General features: G+C 38.6%; 2 protein-coding genes across 2 annotated transcripts in view; both read left to right on the forward strand.

Moving 5' to 3' along the window:
* Positions 1 to 5,176: 5,176 nt before the first annotated feature.
* On the forward strand, positions 5,177 to 14,894 carry LOC106938698 (filamin-A-interacting protein 1). The gene is made up of 5 exons (XM_015020832.1): positions 5,177 to 5,514; positions 5,852 to 6,025; positions 6,195 to 6,373; positions 11,297 to 14,099; positions 14,280 to 14,894. The coding sequence occupies exons 1-5, from the start codon at positions 5,233 to 5,235 to the stop codon at positions 14,484 to 14,486; spliced, it is 3,645 nt and encodes a 1,214-aa protein (XP_014876318.1). The 5' UTR covers positions 5,177 to 5,232; the 3' UTR covers positions 14,487 to 14,894.
* A 665-nt stretch (positions 14,895 to 15,559) lies between these two features.
* Positions 15,560 to 16,782, forward strand: part of LOC106938697 (cell cycle control protein 50A-like) — an 8,478-nt gene continuing 7,255 nt past the window's right edge. Inside the window, exon 1 of the mRNA XM_015020831.1 lies at positions 15,560 to 16,047. Coding sequence (XP_014876317.1) covers positions 15,799 to 16,047 — 249 coding nt within the window. The 5' untranslated portion in view covers positions 15,560 to 15,798. The remainder of the gene's footprint in view (positions 16,048 to 16,782) is intronic.

The following is a 16,782-nucleotide window of genomic DNA, read 5'->3' on the forward strand; positions in this document are numbered from 1 at the left end:
TGATCCAACCAAACAACATGAACTAAATATTATTTTTATTCTTAATGTTACATTCTTTCAGCTGCTTTTCGTGTCTTTCAACGCTAGAAAATTCTTTTGGCTTCACCCTGTCTTTATTCCCCGCTTGTCTTCCTGAAATAGTACCCATCTGCAAGTTGAAGATGCTGCTCAGCAACATTTCAGATTTCAATTACAAATGCAGTGATCAGAGTTTAAGCTGTTTTCCAGACTATTCCGATATAAAGGGTACTGTGGTTTCCCCCATGGTCCAACAACATGACTGTTTGGTTAACTGGTGACTCTAAGTAACCCTTAGGTATGAGTTTGTGATTTCCCAATCATTTGTCTTGGATTTGCTGTGTATCGTCCTGTTACTGGCAACCTGTTCAAGGTTTGCCCTGCCACACTGGACTTCAGTGTTGGAGATGGTGAAGAATTTTATGACTTTCAAAGTCAGTTGACTTTTGATGTTTAATAGCAATTACTGTACAGTTATTTTAACTGATCTAAAACAAGATACATTTGGTCTTATTTCATTTCAGACAGTAAATAAGAAAGGTGTGTCGTTCTACTCAGCGTACGTAAACTTCTGCTTTCGACTGTGACTGGCACAGAATAACGTTGCGACGTGGTCATCAAATTATGCTCAAATAAGTTTAAAAGTAAGCCAAAATTAGGAGCAAACAAATCTTTTTTAGCAAATGTTAGCGAGCCTCCCTTCTTTAAGCCTTGGATTTTAGGCACGTGCTTTGGTGGGGCGCATATATAAAAATACTCATATGCGACAGCTGAACTTGGGACCAACCTCCTTATAGATCTGGGTTTCATTTTAAATTTAGACTCAGGCCTTGATCGTAGTCTTTTGATGGATTTTAGGAACTTCTTTCGAACTAAAGTTGCATTAGTTGCTAGCTAGTCAGCTGTGGCGATGCTTTAGATGCCATGAAGTTGTGTTGTTGGTGGGTTGGACTGGACTCCAGAGGCTCTGCTTTATAATCTACAAAGACACTCAGTCTGGCATGAGTGTGGCATGCCAGACTGGAATGCAGGCAGTATGAAGCATAGAAATCCCTATGCTTCATGGGTGCAATGACCAATCAAGATGGATCAGACAGTTGAGGGATATTGATCACAATTATTTGCTGGACGATAAATGTGTTAAAAGTGTCTTGCAAGAAAAGCCTGTGCAATAAAGGAACATCCCATTTATTTGTACTTTGAAGTTTTACTGTACACAGCATTGAATATTAACTTTTACTGTTATAGCTCTCAGTTACAACCAACTCATTGCCCTGCTTGCTTTGCTGAACGAGTGACCCTGCAAAGTGAGATGGCCTGTTACAGTAGTTCTTCTGCATCTTTCTGGCTTTATTCCACAAACTAAAAATAAACCATCGAGTTTCCAAGCCTGCGTCAGGAATTTTGCTGCTTGTGCTCGGGCACATAGCCCAAATGGGTGACATTGCAACACACGTTTCCCCATTTGATTACACCTGACCATTTTAATACCTTGCTCTATCTGGGAATGATTTAAACGCCCTGGTATGACATGAATGCTGCTACCCACACCTTTTACAAACTGGTGTGCTACAACCTTAGAAGCAATGCAAACTAGCCTGTGGCTGAAACTAATAGTTATAGTTAGGAATTTGAGACTGAAATTAATCTAAAAGCTATGAGCCAAATCTTCTTGAAGCCACTGTGAACCTACTAACCTTCCAGAACTGACATAAAGATGGTAATTGAGGAGTTAGGGTGTACGTTTCCCTCTTTTTTTACAGTTTGAAGTGAAAGACTCAAGCAATGTTGCAAAGCATCCTTTGAAGTCTTACTGAAAACAAGTGAAATTAGAAGAGTTGTGCTTCAAGCATCATTAAACTTCACTGCTTTCTTAACTTGCTTGACCACTTTCACACAGAAAGATAAACATTTCCCTTCATTAACCGAAAAGTAGTGAAAGACTCCCCTTTCATCTCTTTGAGATTGTAAGTGAGGAGTCTACTTCCTCTTTAGTTCATTCTCATATTTTTTTTTTTTTTAGAATGCTTTAAAATTTGCCTGACATTTCAACCAGTGGAAGAGGCCTGGCCTAAATGTTATGCATGTTCTTTTGGGAAAATTCCTGACTTTACATGAACTTGTTGAGATTTTGATGGCAAAGGCAGCGTGCTTTGGCGGACTAGCAATAATCAGTAAGTGTCGCATGTAAAATTATTTTTAAAGAGTGAGCACATGAACTTGACATTCAAATATGCTCACTTAAAGGGGCAGCTGAGGAACCTTGACGTGAGACGTTGTAAATAATTACAAGCAGTTAATATGTCACCTGAATGAGCTGTTGTAAATAATTGTTAGCAGTTAATATCTGACCTGAGTGGCTAAGTCCCCATTGGCTTTATTTAATATAAGTCCAGAAAAGCTGGTCCCACAGGTTGAAGCTGACAGCTATTCAGGCCAAGACCAAACTAGACTCGTATTAACTTAAAAACAACTTCAATCTCATAATGTAGCAAAGATTTACACAAATGTTATTTTAGAAATCTTTAAACTGAAATCATGTTTGACTTAGGCAGTTATTTACATAGAAGCAGATGATTATTTGCACGTAAAATAAAGGTAGGCGGCAGCCACCAATTATCTTGTTGTGTGAACTTACTGGTACTGAGAACCATAGCATTGCAAGTGTTTTTGGATAGAGTAGTTGTCTAATACAAAAGTAAGTCAGGTCATCTGTATTTATAATACATAATGTAAGTTATCTATTACAGGTAAAATATTAACCACTTTTAACAACATCTTATGACAAAAATGCTGAGCTAACACTTTAAGGGCATATTTGATGTTTTCCTTTGCGCTCTTTGCAGTGGAAGGTCACTCGCCCCTCCAATGTTTAGGGTGGTGTTTCATCAAATTTGGATGCCAAGGAATTCAGCTGTTGAACTAGATTTAAACAAGATTTTAAAACTGAAAAAATGTAAAAGGTGTGTCTACTGTTGGAACCAGAAGTTTACATACACTAAATAAAAAGACACAAACGCATTTTTTTTTTACGCTGTGATATGAAATTGGAATACACTTTTCCCTTTTTAAGTCAATTAAGATAATCAATTTTATTTCTATTTGCTAAACGCCAGAACAATGAAAAAGAGATTTTCTGTAGCAATTTTTGCAACTTTGTTCAAAGTCATAAGTTTAAATACACTGAATATCACTCAATGCAGAACTTTTAATGTCATATCTTTGGAAGCTTCTGACAGGTTTATTGATAATATCTGAGTTAACTAAAGACACACCTGTGGATGTAATTTAAGGCACACCTCAAACACACTGCACTCTTGTGTAACATCAAGGGAAAGCCAATAGAAATCATAAATTTGGTTCATTCTTGGGTGCAATTTTCAGTGGCCTCAAGTTGCCTCGTTCAGCTGTGCAAACAATTATACGTAGGTGCAAACAAGATGGGAATGTTCAGTCATCTTCAAGAAGGAGACAGATTCTGTATCCAAGAGATGAACATGTTTTGGTCCAAAATGTGCATCTTAACCCAAGAACAGAAGCAAACAAGCTGGTGAAGATACAGTGTGGAAGGAACCCCAAAAGGTTTGGCCTAAGTCATGCAGTTTAAGTACAATTGTACCAAATACTAATGAAGTGTATTTAAGTTTTTGACTTTGAAGAAAGTAATAAAAATTTCCTTTTAAAATGATTTCTCATTATTCTGGCACTGGCATTTAGTAAATGAAAAAGAACAAAAACAAAACGAAAACAAAAAAAAGCTGACCTAAAACGGCAAACTTTTTTTTTTTCTGATTTCAGGTCAGACAGCATGAAAAAAAAAATGCATATGTTTCTTTTTATATAGCAATAATAATGCATTTTATTTGACAGCGCCTTCCAAAACACCCAAGGACATTTAAAACATTAAAAACACAAATTAAACAGTAAAGAAATGGCTATAAGACATAAAACCACAAAATAACTGCACAATTGAAATGAGAAGGCTAACTTGAACAGATGAGTTTTGAGTTGTGCTTCGAAGGTCAGAAGAGCGTCAATATTACGGGTGTCAGGGAGAAGAGCGTTTCAGAGTTGGGGAGCAGAGTAAGAGAAGGCTCTTTCCCCCATGGTGCAGTGAGGTGGAAATAGTGTAGGGAAGTGTCTGTTTTCAACTGCAGCAAAACACCAACAGGCTGTGAACTGAGACAGGAGACTAGGTAAATTTATTTAGACCCTCTTGTCACTTGATTTACTCTCAAGATTCAGACAAAAAGTTTTCCTGTCAGCAAACAGGACTCGTGAGCATCACAGAATCACTTCCAGACTAAAAACACCCAACATGAGAAACACAAATCTTGTGAGCTGATTTGACGCATGCAGAAAACGGTTACACACTAACTGGACACCAACAACACACAAACAAATCTTTATTCCAGAGATAGAATAAAGATTCCATCTGATATTCACATTATGTTTGCATCTGAGTAAGTGTGTTTGTCATTAGTTTAAAAGTAGGTCAACCAGGCTGCAAATAGGGAGTTTTCGTGGAGAAGTTACTTAAGGCCAAAGTCATAAAGCTTTCTGTAAACTTGTGACAATGCAGTAAAATAATGAGAACAACTGACTCAGATTTACCATTTTGCATTTTATGATGTTCAGAGATGGGCAGAAAGTAGCTACACTTACAGAATTATATCTACTTTTGTTTTTAAAAATGTACTATACTTCAAGAAACAGTTTATTGGCACCATACTGTTTCTTCTGTTTATGTAATAATAGTCTTACTCTTCTGTACAAATTCTGTGTGCATACAATATTCATCCCCATTTACATTGATGCTTCTAAAATAAAATCCAATGCAACCGACTGTCTTGAATAGTAAAGAGAGCCTAATTTTGTGTTGCTTAATTTCAGTATAAATGCAGTCATTGTGCAAAGGTTTTCTGGGTTTGTTAGAAAACTTTAGTGATCAAATTGTCCTGCACCAAAGGACACTGTGGTGAGGTCAGAGAGAAGGTTAAGGAAAGATGGCTTATAAAATAAGATCCTAAACCTGGAATGTCTCACAGAGATCCGTTTAATCCATCTTCTGAAAATAGAAAGAGTAAGGGACAACTTTGAACCTACCAAGATATGGCCATGTACCTTTTAGAAACAAATATATTTTTGGGAATAATAAAATAAATATGTTCTTCCAACAAAATTTATTCTTCTTCTATCCTCAATCCAGGGAAGATGAGGTCCAAAGGCAATGGAGTGGAAAGCCAAAACGACGGGGTCCTTGGTGTTCCACCAGGTGACCATGACATCAATGAAGAAAAGGATGTGGGTCTGCCTGTGAAGACCCTGAAAGCCAAAGATCAGCAGAAGGAAGGTGAGGAGGAGGTTGACGTGATCTCTGATAAAGAAAAGCTGCTGTTGGATTCCACAGAGACTGGAGACAAAACAGGAATCATCACAGATCTGTCCAAACAGGATCTGCTGAAACTGTTGGGAATCATGGAGGGTGAAGTTCAGGTAGGACTTCTCTTTGTTTTGTTTTTTTCTGAGCTGGAGCACAATCTGAGTCCTTTACAAAGCTGGCAACAAACAACATACCTGGAAATGTCACTGTGGTTGAATGCATTCATTTTAGGTGATTGCACTGCAATTTTAGCACAATAGCTCTATCTTGTGGTTGAAAATGGCAGTTTAAAATGCCTAAAAAAACCCACAGATAAAATGTATGCTCCTGAAAATATGCTCTGTTTCAGACTTATTTTGAGAAAAAAAAACAATGTAAGTGTTTAAATGTATTTCATTGCATAGACTGAAATGAAATATAATATTATGTTTGTGTCTGTTTTGTTTTCAGGCCAGGGAAGATGTAATCTGCATGCTAAAATCCCAACAAACAAGTCCAGAAAGCCTTGAGTCACAGTACGGATGTGCTGTACCTGCCTCAGCCCTCAGAGCACTGCAGAGGGACAGCTTGGTCACCGGCGCAAAGCCGGATAATCACAGTGTCTATCAAAAGCCGATGGTTGAGGTTGGAATGATTTCTTTATATTTTTGCGTTTTGCACTCTTCTAAAACTCTGCTGATAAAGAACCTGACGAAACTTTTCGATTTAAGAGTAAATTTAAACAACTTCCAGTACGAGTTTTCTCCTGATTTAAAAGCGTTCTTTCGTGATCTGCTTTGTGTTTCCGTCTCAGCTGAAACGTCTGCAGGAGAAGCACAAGGACACATACCGGCGGATGCTGGGTCAGCTGCTGCTGGCCGAAAAGTGTCACCGCCGCACCGTCCACGAGCTGGAAATAGAGAAACACAAACATGTTGACTACATGAATAAGAGCGATGACTTCACAAACCTCCTGGAGCAGGAAAGAGAAAGGTGAGGGGCTGAGAGGAAACAAATGCGTGCCGTGACTGAGACAGCTGAGGCCGACATTGGATGGTTTAAGCCAAATGAAAAGCTTCGCCGAATTTATCTTTTAAAAAGTTATTGTATTTTATCAGGGTTTCAATCTGAAGGACCATCACAAAGTAGTGCAGTGGAAGGAACACAAACATGGTTTTGGCATATTTCAAAACAAAAATGAAGAAATGTGACATGCATATGCATTCAGTCCTCCTTTCTATGCCCCTCAAAAAAGTCTCTAAACCAAAACCAAATGAATTCTTCAAGGCTTCACCCATGTCTAATTCAATCTCTATATAATTACAGCTGTTGTGTGATGGACTCAGACAGGTCAGGGATAAAGTTAGAAGAAATTTCAAGACATAGATTGGTAATAAAACAGTATTCCCAACTCTGAACAATTGAGAGAGCAATGTCTCATTTACACTCTAAAAATAAGTTTGGCACAACTGCAGGGATACCAAGATATGGTCATACACCTCACCTGACCAGAACGTCCGAGAATGTGTGAAAGATATCTCAAGCTGAAATGTGTGGCTTCCGAGAGGATGAGACTACTGGAGGTCAGGTTAACAAAGAATATGAGAAAGTGGATGCAGGGAGAAGATGGACAGATAAGAGAATTAATAAAAGGTGACATCATTAACAAGTTCCGGAAAACAGGCCTTCTGGAAAGGGCCGAAATTGATGAGGAGTTGACTGGGGAAGCAACTTCCAAATAAGGATGTTTTGTCACATTCAAGTTGAAGGTTTCACTGAGCTAAGAGGACAAAGCACAGAGGCAAGTTCCAGATAAAATGTGTTATATTATAATTGCGAGCAGAAATGTTGCAATCTATCAAGGTTGAGATTGTTTTGCTGACTAAAATGTCGCTAAAGGAAAATAGTTTCCAAAGACCAGAATAAGTTTCTGAAATTCTTACTGTTGGCCAGCAGGGGGTGACATTTATACGGGAAAAAAAAACAAACAAACTGTAAAATACAACACAATAAATGTACCTGTCATGTAGATACAACTATTGTTAAATTCAACACTCCAAAATGGCTGACTGATATGTTTTTATACTGTTGTTCAAGTATCAAATCAATCTGTGGATAAAATGGTCTCATTCTTGCAGAGGTTGGTTTCTGTTATTCTCAAAGTGAAGAGGCTGGAGAAATACAGTGGATTAGTTGCGAGTAACAGTCTCCTCTAATATTCCTTTGCTTGTTGTATTAACTTGACTATAGCTGTTTTCTATTATTAACGATAGTTTCAATGAGGCAGGCCAAAAATTCCACAATAACAGATAAATTAATCCAGTAAAATTAGATATAAATCCATAATAATTTTAATTATTTAAGGATTATAATGAACTCTTTCAGTTTTTAATCTATAATGTGTAATTAGTAGTTTTATGTTTTTAGTTTATGGTTTTATGTGATATATCAGAATTGCTCATCCAGATGTGCCCTGTTCGGCTGATATTAAATGTCTTTCCTATGTTCTCCATATAGCTTAAGCATTACAAAATCTCAAAAGTTAAAGTCAAAATGTGGAAAATTCTCTTCAATTCAGTTTTGAGGAAAAAATCTGGAAGTGCAGTGCTAAAACCCAATGTTGTTCATATCTGAGCCTATGTCAAAAGATGGGCTTGAAAAACAGATTCAGTAGGTCTGAGACAAGAACACGTTTCAATCATTCAATTCTGTTTGACATTTTGCTCTCAAGAGAACATCATGGTCTCACTCTTGTCAATATATTCCTCACCAGACATCCGAAAGTAAAGAGAGAAGGTTAGTGGTTTTTGTGCCAAGCATCTGGAGGAATGAAGTGACTGGGCATAGAGGGAGCTGTTTCCGAGCCATTAACGCCTTTTCTGACAACAGAGCAATTTATGTGTCAGGAAGTGAACATCTTTAAGGCGGAATGCATGTGGGTTGACAGAAGAGACATCTACAGCTGGAGGGAGTTTCAGAGTCACTCAAATGAAATAAAAAATTTCCTAACCTCCTCATAATCCTTAAACAAAAAAAAAAATTGTTCAACTTCCTACAGTCCGCTTCAGTATAGTACGCTATTCCTCAAATCCAAAGTTTTCCTTTTGGACGAGTCACTATAACTATTCAAATTTTGGGGGAGGGGGGGGGGGCTGGGAGAGACATAAGCAGTTCCTCTGAGCCAATTCCCCAGGGAACATGAGATGAAATGTTGTTTTGTGATTTAAAAGAATGTTTTTCAATGCATGCCAGCATGTGGATCACACCTATGTTTGCCGTTTGTGTCACGCACACAGTCGTCTAAGATATTGAGATCATTATTTAGCACATTACTATGTAGCCCCCAAAAATATTTAAAAAGTATTAAAATAAAGTTGCTTATTGTTTAAACAAGGTTTATAAATACTTTCCCTTCTTAGTGTTGGATATTCCATAGCAGGTAATTCTTTCGTAGCAACAGTAAACTACAGTTCTTTTAATGACCTGACCATTAGTCTCAGATAGCACTGACATCATTGCTGCAGCCTCTTCCAGGACAGTAAGTTTAGACCGACAATTCCTTAAATTTAAAACCCATCTCACCGTGCAAGTATGAATTTTATGAGCAGCACAGATCTACATGGCAACTTGCGCATTAGCCAGGGTTGGTAATCCTAACTGACAACAAAAGCTACAACTTATTTTGCCTAGTGATAAAGTGCAAGTGGAAAGAAAAGGATAAATGGCTTTTAAAATCTAAAATAAAAGAATGTCTAGTTAATTTGTAGTAACTCATTTTGGCTCTTGTTACAAATGTAAGGCATTTTCAGCTTCACTTCTTATAGAGACTAAAATATTTACCCATTCTTCTTTGCAAAATACCTCATGCTCAATTTGACTGAATGTCAAATGAAAATTTCAGGTGGATTTATTTCCGGACTTTGACTAGGTCATTCTATGGTATAAAAATACTTTGATCTAAACCATTCAATTGTAGTAGTGGCTGTCTGATTAGTGTTTCCCTGATGGAAGCGGAACGTCCATCTCCTTTTTCAGACGTTGAAGTTTTCTTCCAGGATTGCCCTATATTTAGCTGTCTTATCCCTGATATAAAAAAAAAGCAATTCCCATACCCTGACACTGCCACCACCACGTTCTACTGTGGGAATGTTGTGTTCAGGGTGATGTGCAGTGTTAGCTTTCCACCACATTTTGCTAAATGGCTTGTGGTGAACTGGATATGTTAAGGCTTCCTTTCAGTAATGATTCTATTCATGGTACTTTCACATAAGACACAGATTATTGGAGGGCAGAGCTGATAGTTTTGCTCAGTGACAGATGATGCCACCTAACCCTTATAAATCAGTATTAAGAGGGGCTGAGTACTTATACAAAGCACTCTTTGGATTTTTGTGAACAATTTCTGAAAACCTTGTCTCATTTTCTTTCCTCTTTGCAATTATGCACCATTTTAGTAGGTCTATTAAATAAAATCCTAGTCAGATTTATTGATGTTTGAGGTTATAATGTGACAAAATGTTGACATGTTTAAGGGGTATGAACAAAAGCTCTGTAGGTGATTAAGGATAAAAAGGCACTTAAAAGTTTAGTTTTGAGTTGCATTTATTCACAAACTCTGCTGAATACTAAGACCAGAAATAAGTCTGCCTGGCAACAGTCTAAGCATCGTGTTACCTAAGGTGATTGGTTGTACTTTTCTAGATGGTCCTCACCTCAAGGGAATCATTCAGCTTATTTGGTTTCCTCATCACATGCACTTTGCAGGGAAAGCTATTGAATTTTCCCCTGAAGAAGTGCACACATTCTCTTCTTCCTTCTTTGCTACTCTATCAAAAGATCTCTAACATTTTCTACACTTGGATGCAACTTGATTTCACCAAACATGGACAAAATGCTGATGTTTTTACTCTGTTTATTGGTGCAACTTTCTGAACTGGCCTCAAAGTTGCAGAATTTTTGGAAAACATGCAAAACTGAGGGGAGTTTTGTTGAACACTTCCTATGAAGCAAGCAGTAGTTCCACCCCCTGTACTGTGTTCACTGCAGAGCAGCACACACTGTCACACACATCGCTATCTATAGCTGTGGTTACACCACTCACTACAGGTTCCACAGAGGAGCTTAACTGTAGTTTTTTTTTTCTTCTTATACTGCTGAGAACATTATTGGAACATCAGCAGGAAATGGTGGCGTCAGCACTTTTTCAGCACTGTGATAACGATGGCGGCAAACAAACTTTTTTTTTTTTTTTTTTTTTTTCTTGCAGAGCATCTTTAGTTGGTAAGTTCTGAATGGGCACTGAAGTGCTGGCACAAGTTACCTTGAACGTTCAATGTTTGCTAAAGATGCCCAGTCTTCCTTGTTGTGTTATTGCCTGTTCTAATTTGGTTCATTTTGCAATGCAAAAACTGTTCACTTTGAATAATGTATTAGACTCTCCCTGGAAGTGGAGATGCAACTGCTTTGCATGCATTTTGTTGGAGCCAGCCCGGTATGAAAGCTGGGCATGAGCAGCATAGAAAGAAGCTGAGAGAAAAGGCCACAGCTTGGTGAGGGGGCTGTTAGCAGAACTTACACTCAGTTTGTGTTCGGAGTGTCTATCCCATCGGCAGGAGGTAAGCAGCACTAAGGATTGGAGGCAGTAGAGCAGATTTTTACATTTCGCTGTTCTTTATTCTCAAACTGTACGCTTTCATGTTGAAATCCTATCTTTAGAAATAATTTGTCTTAATTTTAGATTCACTTGATTTGAGTTGTAGCTTATTAGACATTTCCAGGGTGTATGCTGCATTACATATGAAAAGTCATATGCAGACATAATGAAACATGTTACAGTCACAGATGACAACTTAAAAGTTACCTTTGAATATACTTAAAATTTAAATTTACGTCAAATTATTATTTTTTCTCTTTTAGACTGAAGAAGTTGCTTGAGAACGAAAAAGCCTATCAAGCAAGGAAGGAGAGGGAGCACTCCAAGCGTCTGGCCAAAGTGCGGGAGGAGCTGGTGAAGCTAAAGTCATTTGCATTGATGTTGGTCAATGAACGGCAACAGCACCTTGAGCAAATGGACCAACAGAGCCAGCGGGTTCAAGAGATCAGCCTGCAGCTTCAGCAGCGGGACCATGCCCTTAATGAAGCCAAAGAGCGTGCTCAGGAGGATGGTCAAAGAGTGCAAAGCCTAGAGGCTGAGCTAAAGGAGAAATCTTGTAGGATCACCCAACAGCATGAAGAGATGAGTGCCAAGCTGTCCAGTCAGGAGCTCCACAATCGTCAGCTTAATGTCAAAGTTTTGGAGCTTACACACAAAGTGGAGGAGCTAGAGGAAAGCAACAAGACCTTGAGAAAATCTGATGAGGAAATGCAAGAGTTAAGGGAGATCATCAGCAAAGGGGAGTATGGCAGCTCTAACTTGATTGTTGAGTTGGAAAACCTGCGAAAGAGAGTGCATGAGATGGAAGGAAAGGATGAAGAGATAACAAAAACAGAGAATCAGTGTAAAGAGCTAAGAAAGAGACTAGAAGAGGAGAATAGTAAGAGCAAAGACCTAAGGCTGGAAGTAGAGAGGCTTCAAAACAGAATGATGGATTTGGAAAAACTGGAGGAAGCATTCAGTGTTAGCAAAGCTGAGTGTGCACAGATACAAACTGCTTTAGAAAGAGAGAAAGACCTGACCAAAGAGCTTTCAGATGAGGTTGTAGCTCTCAAAATTCGAATGAAGGGGCTTGAGTCATCAGAACTCAAATTGGAAAAGTGTGAGCTAACACTTAAGGATGACCTGCGGAAGCTTAAGTCCCTGACAGCTGCACTAATGGATGAACGAAAGACACTGGTGGAGAAAGTAAAGTCAGAGGAAAAGAAAAGAGAGGATTTGAGCAAGGTTGTTAAACTTGAGCAGGGTCGAGTGATGGAGGTGACCGAAAAACTGATAGAAGAGAGCAAAAGGTTTCTAAAATTAAAATCTGAGATGGAATCCAAAGTTGAAACTTTAACCAAAGAGAAAGGGGAGCTCAGTACTAAGCTAGCTTGTCAAACTGATCAAACTGAGGATCTTACGTTCAAGGTAACCCAAATGAAAAGGAGGCTAGACATGTTTGAACAAGAAGAAAAGCTATCTGCGAGGAATTCGGTTATGTGTGATCTAGGAAAAATCACTGATCCTGAAGGGAAAGACAAGAAAGTTAAAGAGTTAACTTTTGAAATAGAGAGTTTAAAAAACCGTCTGAAACAACTGGAAGTAGTCGAGGGAGACTTGATCAAGACAGAGGACCAGTATGATATTTTAGAGAAGAGGTTCATGACTGAACAGGAAAAAGCAAATGATCTTTCCCAGCAAGTGGAAGAAATGAAGAATCAGATTGCACGAAACAAAGCCATTGAAAAAGGGGAAGAAGAAAGCAGAGAAGAAGACCTCCGACAGAGATGCAAAAGAGAGGAGGTCAAAACCAGAGAACTACAAGCTGATGTGATAGCTCTCAAGGAGAAGATCCATGAACTGATGCACAAAGAAGACCAGCTATCTCAGCTGCAAGTGGACTTCTCTGTATTACAACAAAGATTCTTAGAAGAGGAAGAGAAGGCCAAGAATGTGGGCATGGAGGTTTTTCATCTCACCAAAGAACTAGAGTTAGCTAAGCGCCAAAGCCGGGCACTTCGACCCAGCTTAAATGGAAGGAGAATAGTGGATGTGGCGATCACATCCACTGCAGTACAAACAGAGCCATCGCCTACTGAATCAGGAGAGGAAGACACACCAGCTGTGTTTATCAGGAAGTCTGTTCAAGAAGAAAATCACATCATGAATAACATCCGACAGAAATGTCTGAAGAAGCCTGAAAAAGGTAATGCAGTTGAGCGATGCTCTTCATCTAGTGGTGATTTTAGTATTAAAAAATCCTGGATTCCTTGGATGAGGAAAAAGGACAACACTCCACAAGAGACCAACGTGGAAAAGCCTCTCGTTATCAATGGTGAATCAGTTTCTTCTAAACTGACCATGCCTCAAAACCAAGGGCAACCTGTACACATCCGGGTAACACCCGATCACCACAACAACACGGCCACACTGGAAATCAGCAGCCCAACCGCTGATCAAATGTTTCCAAATGCAGCTCCCCTTAGCCCTAACCCATCTCAACCAAAATCCAGAATTACTATCATTCCCACCTACTCTGTGCCAACCACTCGGAGAAAGACTCCTACTGGATCTCAAGGTCCTGCAAGAGCCAAATCCCCAGTCACAATCACAACCATATCTAGGGCCAAATCTCCAGAAACTAGCCGAAACTCTTCTTCTACCTCAGTAAGGCCCCTTTCCCCGGTTTCGGTTATGACAGTGAGCACTGCTGTAGCGCCTGATACATCTGCCTCCCCAGAGCCCCAGGAGATGACCATGGGCCGGGCCGTGTTCAAGGTTACCCCTGAGAAGCAGATGGTCCCAATTCCTATCCGAAAGGGCCACAACAATGCAAACATCATCACCTCTACAGATGAAAACAAGATTCATATTCATCTAGGTAACAGTATCTCCCCAAAGATGGTAGTCAGACCAGTAGCTAGTGTAGCAGAAAGCAAAGAACTGACCCTATCAACGGGGACAGTTTTGCGTTCACCTCGCCAGATCACCACAACTGCTACCAGAAATGTGCAGAGTAAAGTGACAAGCAGCATTACAATATCCAATGTGACATCCACGACTTCAAGATCCATCCAAAGCACGGTACGTTTTAGTTTAAGACAGATGTTTTTAGCATTTAGTAGCTAAATTTTTTCATGCTTTAAATGTTGTGCCTTTCTTTATTTTACGGTAATTTGAAAAAAAAAAATTCTGTTGTGTTTAAATATTTTTTGTCTTTGTTTACATTTAATTATCTGATCATTGCTACCTTTTGCAAAACAGATTGGCCATGATATCCAGTCACCTCGCACAGGACTTACCCGTATACCAATGTCCAAGAGCCTCAAGACAGGAAAAGCTGCACTAGGATCCACAGGAATCTCAAGTGGAATGAAAGTTGAGACTCGGACAGAAAGTCAGTCCATGAGGGTTGAAGTCAAAAAAGCCTCTGTGAATAGTAATACATCACACAATGGAGGGAAATTGTGAAAATACAAATTGTCTGGTCTATGGTGATAAGTCACTCCGATAAAAATCCCCAATTTTCCAAAACAAAACAGCTGTAAAAACTGCAAAACGGAGCAAAAAGTGTAGTTTTATATTTCTTAACTGTTTTTTTTTTACTTATCTCTCATCAATTACTGTCTTTTAGATGTGAAATACTTTATATGAAAAGAAATGGTATATCTGTGATTGCTATGTAGCTAAGTTCTTTTGCTTTTACTGGTTGTCACAAATGTTTTTTTTTTAATATATGTATGACCACATTATAGAAAATATGTATTGTTTTTGGTAAATTAACTTTTTAAGAATGTTTTGGCTTGTATTTTTTGGTTCATAATTTTCTTGCTGTAAAGATATTTTTACAAAAGCATTTTTAATAAATATTATGCAAGAGAACAGTTTACAATTATCATCATTATTATTATTACAATTATTAAATTATAATTACAGACGAATTTTAAATAAAAAAAGGCAACGACAGCTGTGTTCTTCAAATCGCTTGTGACAATGGCCTAATAAAAATATACTTCATATAGGCTATGTCATAAAAATATATTTCATATATATACTTGTGCTTTATTAACAAATAGGATGTCCACAACAAGTTTGTAATTTCCTAATGAACTTCCGAGGTTATTTATAGATTTGTCAAGTACAATCCTTCATTTAGTTGGCAATTAAAAAAACACCAAGGCAATAAAACTGTGGCTCTGCATCATTTCCACATTTGTGAAGCAAGGAGCGCGGTGCGGGCAGCCCAGGATCTGCAATGAAGTCTAGTTAGTAAAACTGCTGAAAATAAGTTGCGAGCTACAGCAAGTGACCTCACGTACGTTATGGCTCTTCATCAAGTTTTATGATATCGAGATAATTTTTACATCATTATTAAGAATCATTATTAATTTCAGTTTTCAGGAACCTCCTCCAGATAAAAAAAAAAAAATACTCATATTTCCCCGCTCTTCATACTGTCTGCTGGGTCTTTCACCGGCTAATAGTTAAGAAGCGAGTATTGGGGGAGGGCGCTTCTTCACTGTCTATGATGACGTCACCTCTACGTTCCATCATTTCATTGGACTGGAAACTTCCGGCTTCTTCCTCTTGGTGCAGTTTCCCATAACAGGTGAAACAAACGCCATTATGAGTCAATAGCTGGATCAGATTGTGGCTAAATTTAATTAATCTGAACACAGATTCAGATTCCCTAACATTTCGCCCTGTTTGCCGTTCGGGATTACCGAGTATTTACCGGTTGTCAACTGTTGCGGATTAGTTTAGCTTGAAGCGGACCACAACAATGATGGCGTCTAGCTATAACGCTAAGGAGGAGGACGGACACCACTCGGGATCTTCAACTCACGGCGGGACGGGGGCTCCGAAAAATAAAAAGCCGGACAATACAGCGTTCAAACAGCAGAGACTTCCAGCTTGGCAGCCTATATTGACTGCCGGTACTGTGCTGCCTGCTTTCTTCGTTATCGGACTCATATTCATCCCCATCGGGATCGGCCTGTATGTGACTTCAAACAACATAAAAGAGTACGAGGTACAGTTACAGTTCATCTCCGCCAATCGTTTCAGTCTTATTTTATTTCAAAGCTACTGCACTGGCTTTGTTTTAACTTTGTTCTTTCTCTTTCTGGTAAATTGTGAAACTACGTGGACTTAATGGCCGTGTATTATTACGTAAACATGGAGAAAAATGTTGCAATTTACGTTAAACAAGTGCATTGAGCTGTGTTTACAAAACTACGTTAAAGTGTTATAGTGTAGGTTCTCTCTCTAGAGGTACTGTCATAAAATGACACTTGTCAGGAAAGCTAAGGCTTATAGTGTCTTTAAAAAGCTCTACTGAGTTATCAAGTTGAACGTATTATAGGGTTCATCGTCTCAAAGTGTGGAATTTTAATCTGTCATTTTTATTATCTGTGTATGCAGTAATTTCAAAAGCATATAAGAGGTTAGGGTTCCTTTCAGACAATTAAAACTGACTTTATAAAAACGACTGCTCAAAAAAGAGAAGTAATTTGCAGAATTATTAAGTTACCTCATGCAGGGAAGCCGACAACTGCTTGGTGGTTGGACTTACTACTCATGGAGACTAGGGCTGTAGGATAATATCGATATCGCGATATATATCGATATTTTCTTTCCTAGAAAAAAATCGATATTCATCCGCAAGTATCGTAACATCCAACTGTCACCTTGCTCACTCACTGCTTGCTTTCCCGGGAGAGTCATCAGGCTTAGAGTGATTCCTTCAGATGTTAAGTGTCAAGGT

Source organism: Poecilia latipinna, unplaced genomic scaffold (genome assembly GCF_001443285.1).
Source record: "Poecilia latipinna isolate Pla-1442-1.1 unplaced genomic scaffold, P_latipinna-1.0 Scaffold2669, whole genome shotgun sequence".
Taxonomy (NCBI): Eukaryota; Metazoa; Chordata; class Actinopteri; order Cyprinodontiformes; family Poeciliidae; genus Poecilia; species Poecilia latipinna.